We start from the raw sequence: 13,258 nt of genomic DNA, 5'->3' as shown, positions 1-13,258 counted from the left end.
CTGACATTTCTATTGAGCGCATCTGAGGCAAGCTGAATAACCCAAGACCTGCGTTTTCCTAATCTCCCCATAGCTTGGCCAGGGGATGTGACAAGCAGAGTTTGTAGCAGAAAAGGCAGCCCCCTGCAAAGGGAGAAAACCCTATAACTGAGTAATTTTAACTGCCTCATTAAGACCATTACAGTTTACTTTGCCTTTCTCCTTAAGGGAGGTCTGGTCAACATTTGCCACACAACTTGAATAAGGTATCACAAATTAAAGGCTAACCAAAAAATATTCATGCACTGAGAAGGAAAGGTGGGGGAGATTTCCATTGGCACTTGCTTTCCCTAGAACATCAGAAGGGTCAAAATTTGCAAGTGTGGCATTGAAAACATCTTGTACTGACATTCCTCCCCAGAGCTCCCTGAAGAGATGATTTGTGCCTGATGTGCTTATTTATTACAACTTCAATATAAAGACCAATAAAGACCAGATTCTGTGTTCTGGGTCATATGAAGTTGGAAAACAGGTTAAAAAGGGAGGAATTTTTAGATGTGTTCAACAGTGATCAAAACTGTTTTCATTCAAACAATTGGGACACTTAACGTGACCTCAAAGCAAGCACAGTTAATCTGCAATGCCTTAAGAACTGCATCCCCAGGCCATAGTGCCCAACTGATCAAATATTAATTTATTTGCTCTATTGCATTTACAAATAAAAAGGAAGACTCAGATTTTTTGTTACTCGGATGGTAGGAGTTACTCAAGATTTAGAGCAGCCAAGCTTTTATAAAACATGGTTTTATCCACTGTATTTTAAGGTTCCATTATCAAACAGAAAATAGCCCTAAAATACCCTTTTCTGTGCTGTTTTAGCAAATAGATTATGGCTCACTGACCGCTGGCTAGACAGGAAAGTGTAGAAGGACATAAGCTTCTGATTTGGGTGATTTTCCCTGCTCCTTGATAAGGGACAACAATTTCTGCTGGTAAAGCTTTAGCATACCTTTTCATTTTCCACCACAAACATAGCTCCTTTTTTTTCCTGAAGAGTTATTTCAATCATTTTCATTTTTGCAGTGTTAAGGTTTCTCACCACCCCTGTGGAGTACAGCTGTGCAATTTCAAGTCTGAGGACAGCACTTCCTTCTCAGCTGTTCATGGACCACCACAAACTCTTTTTGTTTCTATTCTTCCATGTCAAAAAAAAATTGGAAACCATGTTTGTGCCAAGCTGTCCAATTGGCTAAAGAAGATTAGCAGAAACAGAAATTTGGCAAGCAAAAATGTCCCCTCCTAGCTGAAGGCTTTCATCCTATGACCTTTTTGCACCTGGTCTAACAATCTTTGTTGCCTGTGAGGTGACAAAATAACTCCTTGCTGTTGTTAAATTACAGCAGGCTGCAGAGAATCTCTTTTTAGCACAATCTAGTGAACTCCAGGATGTAAAAATGCCCGTAGGAAAGTGTTCTGTGCATGGATGACTGGAGGCTGGGATCAGAGCATACCCATATGAGTGGAAGTAAAAAGAGGAGAAGCTTTGGAATGTCTGTTTGAAATAGATAAAGCAAAGAGCTCCCACTTCATTAAACAGTACTGAATTCTAGAGAAATTGGAAGTAGAAGGAAAAAACCCAAGCCCAAAATGTGTACTAATCTCAGTTGTAGTGGCATGCACCACTGTTTTATGTTGTGAGTTGGAAAGAGGGACCTGATGGACCAGCATGGAAAAAGTACTTTTCTAAGGCAATGATTGACTCCACAAGTCTTATCAAGGGCTCTCAGCAGGCAAAATGGGATGCTACTACTGAAATATATTGATGTGTGTTTGGGGAGCCACAGGGTAACATCTCGTACCCAAGCTAAAATTTGTGTGCACCACTATTTTCACAGTGATTATTTGGGCTTCACAAACAACATTCTGAACATGAGCACACTTATCAGGGGCACAAATCTTGCTGAATAAACTCCTTGAAAAAAAACCAAAACACAAAAAGACTGCACACTTCTTCTCTGGAACTGAGTGGTACAGCTCCAGAAGAGAACTGCAGTTCACTTCACAGCAATTCCCACTTTCATCTCATTTATCCGTATCTCGAAACAATACTTCCAAAACCTGAATTTGATATGACAGATGAAGATGTGTTACCTTTGCTATATCATCTTGGAATGCCACCAGGTTCAAGTAGGATATATTGACCAGGTCTGGGCCATACACAACAGTTATCATCCGATTTTCCAGCCGACCTCCTGCGTTCCCAGCATCCAGCAGCTCGCGCAGCTTCGGATCCTGCAGGTGAAATAACGACGAAATAATTAAAAACCTTTTGCAAATGTATTACACTAAAAGAGGTGCAAAAATTGCAAATACTTCCATTTTGAAAACTTGTGTTATTTTGAACATTTTCAACATGACGGCACTAGGTTCTGATCCAGTTAATGGCTCATTAAAATATTTACAGTTATTAACCCAGAATAAAAAGGAAATCACTGCTGTAAATCCTTCAAAGCCTTTGAGCTCTATATTGGTGCTGTACAGACTCAGAGCTGTCCAGCTGATGGCTGCACATTCCTATTTTCAGTTATTTTGCCTCAGAAGTTAAGCAAACACAAACTGTGTTGCTTGTCAGAACAACACAATCTGTCCAAAGGCTACTGGCCTCAACAGAGAGATTCCCTGTGATTTTAATGAATTTTAAATAAAACCAAAAATAAGAACTCAGTTTCTCCTAAGGAATAAAGATGACTTCTGGAATTAACTTTCTTAAACACTATGAAATGAATAATGGAATTTTAGCGTTGCCCTCCTCTTTCTTCTTCATGTTCAAAAGGTCATGTATTATTTAAATTATTAACTAGATTCCATTTAGATTTAGCTTTTAGCCTTTTTCCCCCAGTTTATATCTAATACACAATCACAGAATCATTTAGGTTGGAAAAGACCTTTAAGAGCATCGAATCCAACTGTTCCCCCAGCACTGCCAAGTCCACCACTAACCCATGTCCCCAAATGCCACATCTACACCTCTGTTAAACCCCTCCAGGGATGCTGACTCAGCCCCTCCCATGGGCACCTTGTTCCAGCCTCAAGAGAGGAATGACTAACACTTCTGTGAAGGAAAGGTACATTCAATGATTTTTATCAGCTATTAACAGACTGAAGCTCAGCTTCATTGGCAACCTAAGCTTGTGAGTAAAACCCTCAGGTTATTCAGTGACTCTCCTCGGTTCTATTAGACTGCACCATTTCCCAGAAATGCATTCATTGTGTTTTAAACTAAGAAAACTGTTTGGTCCTTGGCCTCATGGTGAAGTTTATAAAGACAGATGAAGAGCTGCCCTGCATGACTGGATTCAGTCCTTTGAGAAGGGCCCGTATAATGTGAAAGCTCAGGTTTCCTAGAAGGCAAGACTTTTCAGTCTCCCGCAAAAACTAAAAAATGCCCAGCAAACAGAATCTCTGGGGGATGACAGATTCTGTGTAGAGATCAAATTATTTCAAAACTGACACAAAAATCTACTGCAGTTTACATTTCACTCTCCCATGAACCTTCTCCCCCCACTGTCTGCATATGTTCAGTGTTTGTGGTATTCTTAATATTTAATAACTTTTTGAATAAATATCTGAATTTCCACCAATTGATACCAATTAAATTTAATATAACAAGATTAAGATGACAAAAAGGGCATTTTTCAGGGATCTTGGAGGAAATCCTGTACCAACAAGACATCAATCTAAAGGGCATCACCTGACTGGTATCATATCTTCCTGGAGGCAATGGAGCTGTATGTGTGTTCATCAAACACTTCACCAGGTTTAGGAAAGCATTTTTGGAGCACAAGATAGAAACTGGAAAGAAAGTACAAGGCTGTCTATCATAAATGTGAGTCTCTTTAAACACTTGGTATGATGGCAAATGTTGCAGGAAAACAGACAGAATAATCCTATTTAAGGGCTCTGTAAAGGGAATATCATTGTGCTCTGAGACAAAGATGCTTTCATGGGTAAACAAGTTAATCACAGGCTTTCACAGGAGAGAAAAACAAGAGAGGGATACAAAAATAGTAGTTATGTTTCAGAGATGAGGATTCAAAGGAGAAAGACAAAGAAATGGTATCATTTAGATCTGGGAGAAGAGCTAAAGAAATGCCCTGCAGTTGCTAAGTCAGTCACGGTGTATTACTAGATGGGTTACTTTCTCTTTTATTTACAGGCTGGATGTTACAAAGCTTTGTTTTATGTCTCCAGGAGATGAGAATCCATCTCCTTTTTACCCTCTACCGTTTCAACCCCCAAATCAGACAGATAAATGCCTCTGCTCAAGGGCCTGTCTGGGAACAGCATCATTCTTTCTGGGCTCAGACAGAACAGGATTGTCTATCTGCCTTCACTCCCTTTCACATCATTGTCATTCCTCTCTCCCTCTCCCTAGCTCAACCTCCAGCTCACAGTTTCACTCCGGATGATGAACTGCAATCGTAGCAACAAAAGAAGAGAGAAGATAACCTTTTTCTTTCGTATTTACAGTCGGCCAAGGGATGTCTCAGTGATGAATCACACCCCAGTTAGACTAAGATACGCATTAGCCACGCACCACAGAATAAAAAAAGAAACATATTTGAAATGAGATGCCTTTTCCAAGCAAATTCATCAAAAGAGAAGTTATCTAGCTCTGGCTCGGTAAGGTTTGTAGAAGCGCAAAGTAAGTGGCAAATCAAGCAATGTGAGTATGAATTTGGTTTTACAAACCAAAGACTTTTTTCACCAGGTTTTACAGGCAAGCAATTAGGCAGACCATCCTCTTTGGGTTGCTGTGTTTGAATGACAAACATTGAATTTCTCTTTCTGTTTAAGACTTGTCGAGCAAAGTTCGAAGCACACAGTCCATTACTGCAGTGCATTATCCAGCCACCATCCAGCAGCTGTTAATAAAGGGAATACACCACATGTCCTGGGCTGTCTCAGTGCAACCTATGTGCTCCACAGACTCAAAATACGTATTTTTATAGCTGGTTTCAAATATATTTTTTAGATTTTATATTTTTAAGTTCAGTGCAGGAGAATAATGTTGATGCTAACATGATTCACACCCTCTTTGACCCCTGCCTTGGGTGTCTTTTCCCTTGAGAGGTGACAGATGCACTTGTCAGTGACAACCTCGCCCTTAGCTGATGATCTAGGTCATAATTAGTCCTTAGATCTGAAGTTCGCATACACCAAAGCCCACTGCCAGCTCCCACATTCCTCATGAACAGCTCTGCTCCCTTGTTACCACCCTTTGCTGCAAACACTCCTAAGGAGATGAGCAAAATATCCTTTTATCAACATCTTGAAGACTATCAATGCTCTATGAATCAAAGCTCTTTTTAAAATGTCAGCAGGTTTTCCTGTGGAGATGGCAGGAAAGCACACGGGAAAAAAAGCCAAACCAAGCAGCAAGACCAAATTTAGCTTCTTTTAAGTAAAATGGATTATTTTGATTTGGATAATTCCATTTTAGGAAATGACACCAAAAAGCCTGCTGCTGTTTCGAGCTGTGGCTTGGGATAAGCTCTTTGCTACACTGGGGCCTTATTAGCAACATATTGAGCTCTTTGATGGACACTCAGAAGAATTACACCTATTTAATATTGATCACAGCAATTTCTGGAACACCTGAGCTACTGAAGTTTGGGAACATGCCCATGGGATGGCCAATAAACAGCAGCTGTTGGCAATACCCACATAACTCATCAAAGTTCCCTTTGTAGCTCAACATTTTAAGTCTTTCATGTTTCCTGACAAAGGAGCCATCCCTTTGCTTCTTCCAGTCAAAAGGCCCAGGAGTCAGCTTGGTTTTCCCCTTCCACTGGAGTCCAGTAGGAGCTTCAGCTCATGCACTGGAGATGCCTGAAGACTGCCCCAGGATCAGGTCAGGAAAATCAGTGTTTTGATTGGGACAATGCTTAAATTCCTGGAGGGAGATGGAATTTGTGAGCAGGCAAATATGGAGGTGGTGATAAGGATGGTGTTGGCAGCACAAAGAGCTTTAAAATCTATCAAAAATCAAATTAGTCATGTTAAATTGAGGTTAGAGTTTGGCTAGAGGACTACCTGCTCATTTGGGAAAAAAACCTTCCCTATTTGGCTTATCCAAGAAAATATACCTTAAATCAATGGGAAATAGAGAATAGTAAAAAAACTCACTAGAAACATTAAAAAAATTGAAATAAATAAAAGCTTATGAAATTCCTACAATTTTCACAAACAAATGCAAAATAATGCCTTTTTGTTAGAAACCAGGGTCCTGTAGACAGATGGATAAAAATAGATTTCAATCAGACTTCCAAAACTTTCTCCTGCTGTATTTCTCTTTCGCTGCAAATCGTAAGAATAACATAAACTTAGAGAGGCACCTCAGCCACATTACAATCTCTGCTTTCACTGTGACTGGTGTTATTAAAATGTAAGTCTTAACCCTGAAATCCCAATTAGTGTGTGCTCTGCACAGCTCAGCAAATACCGTAACATCTTTTATTAGTATCACCAGCTCTTTAAACTTTCTTCTTTTCTGAAAACCTGCAACACACCATCTGTCTGTGGAAACGTTCTGGTTTTTTCATCCACAGTTATAAAAGGCTGCCATGAGGTTCTGTGGCACTCAACACTGATTTCATCACACCAGGGAGCAGCAGGTCAGCCCCCTTTTCTTACTGATGCTTCTCAAAGCAGCAGCACCATCTCAGAGAGCAGCTTCTGATCCCTTTGAAAAGGAAAGGAATCTGTGCAATGCTAAAGATTAAGATTTTCCTCGGGGTTTGATAGTTAAAGAAAACGTGATGGCCAAACCAGATGATTATCAAGAGAATCAGAACAACTTGGGTTGCTGGAACAGGTGTGCAACTAAATATCGGAAATTTCTGGTGAAGACATTTAATTTACAATGCAAAATATTCTCAAAACTATTTTACAGAGCCATAAGGGTACTTCAGAATTCTCCAGACTGCAACTATCAAAGCCTGTATGAATACCTGTAACTATCATGATCCTAAATCATTGTATTTATGTCCTGATAACTTCAGGAGAGATTTGAAGCAAAAATGGCACAGACTTTCATCTTAGTTTCCTGCTCATCAAAGTGAGATTTCCAAGCATTCAAGAATGCATTTATACTTTTCTAGCTCTTTATGCATCCCAGAAGAGGGAATATAGAGGAGGAAAGAAGCATAATTAGATAGCTACATATGCAAAGAGTTTTCCAGGAAACACTCGAGGTTGAGGCTTAAATTAAACAAAGAACCTTGCTAAATTAGGACTTTATATTGTGACTCCATTGAACTCCCACAGATTTTCTACAAATACAATAACGTCTTGTCTTCAAGAATTCTTTATCACAGTGTTTATCAACAAAAATGTAAATACATGCATATATATAGATAGCATGGATCTCTCATAGATGTGACCCAGATTTCAAAATACCAGCTCTCACACTTTAAGCACCAGGTAAGTTGCTGGTCTAGGGGCAGTAAAATAGGAAACACTGAGTGACTCCTAAAATCAAACCACTTACCCCTGTGGCTAGCTAAGGATTCCAGCTGAGTTCCCAAGCCCCAGCTCTGCTGCACTGACCCAACCAAACTCCTCAGTGCAAGCTGCCTAGCACAGAACAACTACCAAAGGTAGGAATTGCTTTCTAAGGCTCTCGAAATTATTTTGTACTACCTGTGGTACCTGAAGCACGCAGCTCTGGTCTGCAACAGTTCTTAGGTCCATGATGATACCTACGAGTTGCTTCTCATCTTTGTGTCTGCACAAGCCTGACCCTCAGAAACAAAATGTCCTTCTTTAACTGGCTGAAATTCACTGCTAACAATCCCCAGGAAGATTTCACAGCTGGTTTCAACACCCTTTGTGTCACACATCACTAAGAACTTCCCATCAAGTGCAATGACAGACTCATCCTTCAAAGAAATCTTTCTTCTCTCCCTCCTTTGTTGAGAACAAATACAAAACTCTCAAGTTTATCTTTCAGCAATCCCTCTCACTGATTAAGGAGAATATCCATCCATGGGGATTACATCGACAAAACTCAGTGACAAGATTTTGTCTGTCTTAATGACAGTCACGTGAAATGAATACACTCCAATTACTACATCAAAGATATTCCAAACAGTGTTCTCCAAACTCTCTTTCATTACACAGAATACACAGGAAGTTTGATAGTTAAATGGATTTACTAATATCGAGTTATCCTTACCAAAATTGTTGTCATTAAACCAGAAATATATTTCGCCTAATAAACGCTGCAGTATGGTTTTATTGCAAATAATGTCTTCACACATCTCACAAAGGAGTATCAGATCAATACATAACCAAAATATTTGCAAATAAATGTCTTCTCCTTTCTAAGGTTTCAGAATGGATTCCAAATTTGTCATGATATCACCATAGCTACCTATGCACAGAAATAGAGCCAGGATCTTGTTTAAACACCCAAGTCATCCAGGCACCATTTCTGTGCAAAGCAAGTCAGTGTGCACAAAACAAGAGGAAGTTTCTTTTAAAAATGCTCTCAATCATCTGAACCGGTCTCAATTTGGCCATCTGCTCAGTTGGTACAGTGGAATATTTCTGACATATAACACAGTATGAGGTAAAAGGAGTCAGAAATGTTTTAGTCAGTCCCTAGGAAAGGAGATCCAAGGCATCCACTGACTCCTGCAGATCTGGTACATGCAGCAACCCCAGATACCTCAGATGAAACTGAAATATCTGTTCTTCCCACAGATATTGTCAGGGAGGACAGGAGACCCTAACTCACACCTCAAACAGCCAATGCTGATTAACCTTCTCCATGAAACACCTAGTCCAGAACAATGGTTGTTTGCCCTAAAATAGCTTCATCCAATTCCGTGCTTGAAGTAAGAGCATCAATACCTCAAGTTTACCAGGACCAGGTTATGAAGAAGAGTAAAGATACTGCTTTTTCTGTGATGTACAACTTTTGAAGAAGAGAGAGTATGTGCCAGCTTAACACATATTTTTCTTTGGCAAAGGAATAACAGGGAGCAAATCTCTGCCTGTACAAATGAACTTTGGAAAAGAGAGGACTATGTCAATAGGCATTTCCAAATATAATTCCAACTGCAAGCTCTGAAAATGCAGGATGAATTCATGCTTTCTACAATACCCACACTGCAAGACATGGATTATTTAAAAACAAAATGTGAGTAATCAGTATTTTTATAATACTTAGGGACATCCCCCCCCAAAAAAATCAAGTCCTCTGTCAGCCACCACACCAGGAGGACAGAACACATCCTTTGGAAGCTCACAGAGCACACACCAAGCTGGAGGCAGCAGCTGATGTGCTGGGCAGCCAGGCTGACAGGTCTCTTTCAACCTGCAATTTTCAATGACACCACAATTTCTGTACCAGATGTGCTGCAAAAGTTTACTGGAGCCAGAACTATAAATTCCCTGATGGATATTCAGTGCCACTTCTGGTGAAGATACTACTTACAGTACATAATCAGATCGATTTCTGGGTGAAAAGGGAGAGAGATACCCAAATGATATCTATGCCATATACAGTGAAACCAGGATTTTCTCTGAAATACAAAGAGAATGAACTGTATGTGCTGAGGAAAAGCCAGGGACAAAACCAGGACCACCTGATTCCTCTTTTTCTGACCTTTCTCACAGTTCAAGTGATCCAAATCCAGCTTCCCTGGGTCTCTCATGCTCTCATGACAGAACATTAAGCAAATATTCAGCCTGGATATTTTTTGTTTTCCATCTTAGTGTTCGTATTTCTCAAGATGTTTTTTTCTAGGTTCATATCTGAGTTTTAAATTGTCTGCAAGACTGTGTGTTCTAACAAAAAACAAGTGACAGTATAAACCATCTAAGTAAAATCAGACCAAATGTAGTGTTTTTCAGTGCTTTTGGCTGTGGTAGTGATTAACATGAAAAAACTTTACATGTCACAGTGTAAATCTTAATTTCTATGACAATTCTAAAAAGGTGACGAATACGAAGCAGCTACAACCGTTCAGAACCTTCCTCTAGGTGTTTGCTAACTCATGAACATTTTTTACCAATTTTTATCAGCTACAGATGGCTCATTATTTTAAAGATGACCTTTAAACACACACACTTCCCTTCTCTGCTTTTCCTTCCTCAAAATTCCATGAGATTTTCTTCAATTTAATTTTAAAGGAAGAGATGAACAGAGAGCGGCAAAAAGAACTTGTCTCATTTTCATGTGACTTTTTTGAACTCATTTTCTTTGGTCTGTACGAGGCTATTGAAAAACCTATAAAAAGTCTTTAAATGAAATGATTTCTACAGCAACTTGCACAGCACCTAAGGGCAGGAATAGCTGGAACAGCAGCTTAATTTTCACTTATCTATAAATCTCACATGCATTGTTCTTCCAATTCGGAATTGCTGTGTAGAGTTATTTTAATAGGGTTATTTCAGAGGTTGAGGTACAATCAGCTCTTCATTTATCTGGCATTTGTAAAAATCTGAGATGCTTGAAACAAGCTGAATGAGAAGTATAGTGGGAATCCCACCACGCTGCTCTGGAGTGCTCCACAAGGGCTGCAGTACAATCACTTGCATTTTAATGCACTATTTTTTTTAGCTGGTGGAAATGTGTACATCCAGACGGCATGAAATGCTGAATGCACCAACTACCCACCCCACACAAACAGAACAGATGAAACACAGAAAGCCAGAATTGAAAACATCTGACTAACGAGCTGCTTATTATTGCAACATTTCAGACACACTCATCAGCAGAGAAAAAAACCAAAGAAAAAACAAGAGAAAAGCCTGTGTGCCATGCCAGCAGTATTTTGTTCTCTCTTACCTGTCTGAGAGACACATTTTGGTGTCATTTTTTTCAACTACAAAGTCACGTGGGATGCTTAATGCTAAAGGTTTCAATTTACCTGATTTTAATTATTGTAAACACTCACTGTTCCCATTACCTTTAAGTATTTAATTCTAGGAAACTCATTTGCAGCATAGGAAAGAAAAATAAACCATTTCAATGATGATGCAACAAGAGTTGAAATTGTTTCCTTCTTGGGCTGTAGCAGCTACTCAGCTCCTGCAAATCAGACCGTGAGCTCAGAACAGGCTCCTAATGGCACATCTAATTAATTATTGATGGCTAATGACGAGTTGTCCTGCACTGTCACATGTCACAAAACTTTCACTGCTCCTTAGTACATACAATTCAGAAGCAGAAATACATGCAGACACTTGACATCTACAAACTGGTGCCAAATTAGCCAGCATAGATGAACTTATTTCCTGCAGATCTTGATGGAGTTGTCCTGGTTCCTGGTGACAACGCAGCTTGATGGGAATCGGAGCCAGGATACCACAAAGCCAAGGGACTTGACTCTGACAATCCATAAAATCAGCTAAAAACCACATGGCAAAATCATATGGCAGATATCACTGCCTTGGATGGTGAAGTTAATAGAGAAATAGTAACACAGAATAAAAAAACCAAAATTCTGTTTTAAAACTTGGTCAGCTTCAATTTACTCCAGAGAGGATGATTTTCTCTAAGTACATTTTAACTTTTAAAATAAGTATCTAACAGAAAAAAAAGACCAGAAATAGGTTCCTGGTTTAAAAGACAACATGACTACTGAAAACAAAAGTAGTAAAATCTACAAGGACTATGAGTAAGAACCACAAATATGTTTTTCTGGCTGAGGAGAGACAGACAACAGTGAATAAATGCAGAAACTGGATTTGGGTGGTTTAACGAGAGATCAATTTCACCACCTGTGAAAGAAGAGGAAACACATTCAGTCACTGCTAGGAAAAGGACATGCAAACACTGATGTCTTCGGCAAGCAGCTGCAGAGAGGAATTCTTCAAGGGATGCCATGGACATTATTTTAAGCCCTTGGTTTTGTACTCCACTGTTTTGAGAACTAACTGGTGAAGGGAATATAAAAAGGGCGGCTGGATCAATTTTAAATCAGGCTCGAAGAACACAACACATCAACTTGCTGATGAAAATCCTGAGTGTCACATACTTGTGAGCAGCCAAACAACGTGAGAATACTGAGACACAGGAGAGGAAAAATCAGTACAAGCAGAAAGTGATGGAAATGGTCCCAAAAAATCCAGATGCAAACTTTTCAGTGAGCAGCTTTGGGCATCTGAATTATCCACATGTGTTCTAGAACCAAAATTCACTCATAAATACATGTTTCTGCCTATACATCTGCAGATACAGAACACTTAGACAACTACAGCAAACTTGGTCCTTCAAACTTCTCCATTTCTATCAGCTTTCCCCGTGGCTCATAGGGAAAGCAACAGGGACAGCAGGTGTTGCTCTTTAAACAGCAGACATTTCTTAGTGAACACTTCTGCATCCCTGATATCCATGGATGGCTCTTTTCCACAGCAGAAATAATTAAACTTTGGGAAAGTGCAAGGAGTCAAAGGACATTTTTCACTCCAAAACCTCACAGGATACTTGACTAAGCACCGACACCAGGTGATGCACTGAAATCAAGAGATAACGGGAATTCTGCACTAATGCACAAACTTAACAACTCTCCTCAATTCAAAGAGGTTCACCTGGTCTTACAGGAGTTGAGAAAGGGCAAAAATTGGCAGAGGAAGTTGAACAGTCATTAATTGTTTTTGAAGTACCTTATACAAACCATGACATCTTACAAAGAATCCAATTTCTTACATTCAGAAGGTAGATCAGCACTTCTCTTCCAAATCTCACTTGCTAAGTGCCAGACAGACTCCCAGTTATCCAAGAATTTAATGAACTAAATCCAGCCATTTAAGGCTGTTTCATCTAGATAAGAAGCTTTCCAGCTTGAAGGATAAAACAGCCTTAAAGGCAATGGAAATAAACCACACTTTGATGTGTGTAAACTACCCAAGCAGTTAGTTAATTATAAAAATCAAAATTTAGCTGGGGGATGTTGAGTAAACAGGTTTGGCAGGAGAAAGGAGACCAGAAAAGAGTAGCAGAGGCTGGAAACGTCCAGCACAAACTCCTGGCCACACTTTGTGCTCCCCCTCTTTGCTGCACTTCCCAAAGATCCCCAGTGGAGCACTTGACTTAGCAAAACTATGAACTCCATGGCTTGACCAAAATATTTCTGAAAGGTTACAAAGTTCAGTGTTTTTTGAAAAGGGAATTACAAATATTTTGTGCACATAAGATTATGGCACTGAGGGTACACTTCCTCCAACTGGATCCTTTCCAATATATCCTTGGGAATACAAATAG

General features: G+C 39.6%; 1 protein-coding gene across 4 annotated transcripts in view; it reads right to left on the bottom strand.

Moving 5' to 3' along the window:
- PLCB1 (phospholipase C beta 1) overlaps positions 1 to 13,258 on the bottom strand; it is a 341,984-nt gene that overhangs the window by 136,795 nt on the left and 191,931 nt on the right. For all 4 annotated transcript variants that reach the window (XM_082302895.1, XM_082302897.1, XM_082302898.1 and 1 more), the window contains one exon: positions 2,131 to 2,271. In XM_082302895.1, coding sequence (XP_082159021.1) covers positions 2,131 to 2,271 — 141 coding nt within the window. The remainder of the gene's footprint in view (positions 1 to 2,130; positions 2,272 to 13,258) is intronic.

This window comes from Coloeus monedula, assembly GCF_965178545.1.
Source record: "Coloeus monedula genome assembly, chromosome: 2".
NCBI lineage: Eukaryota > Metazoa > Chordata > Aves > Passeriformes > Corvidae > Coloeus > Coloeus monedula.
The sequence above is the reverse complement of the archived record's forward strand: the minus strand, read 5'-3'. Positions and strand labels throughout refer to the sequence as shown.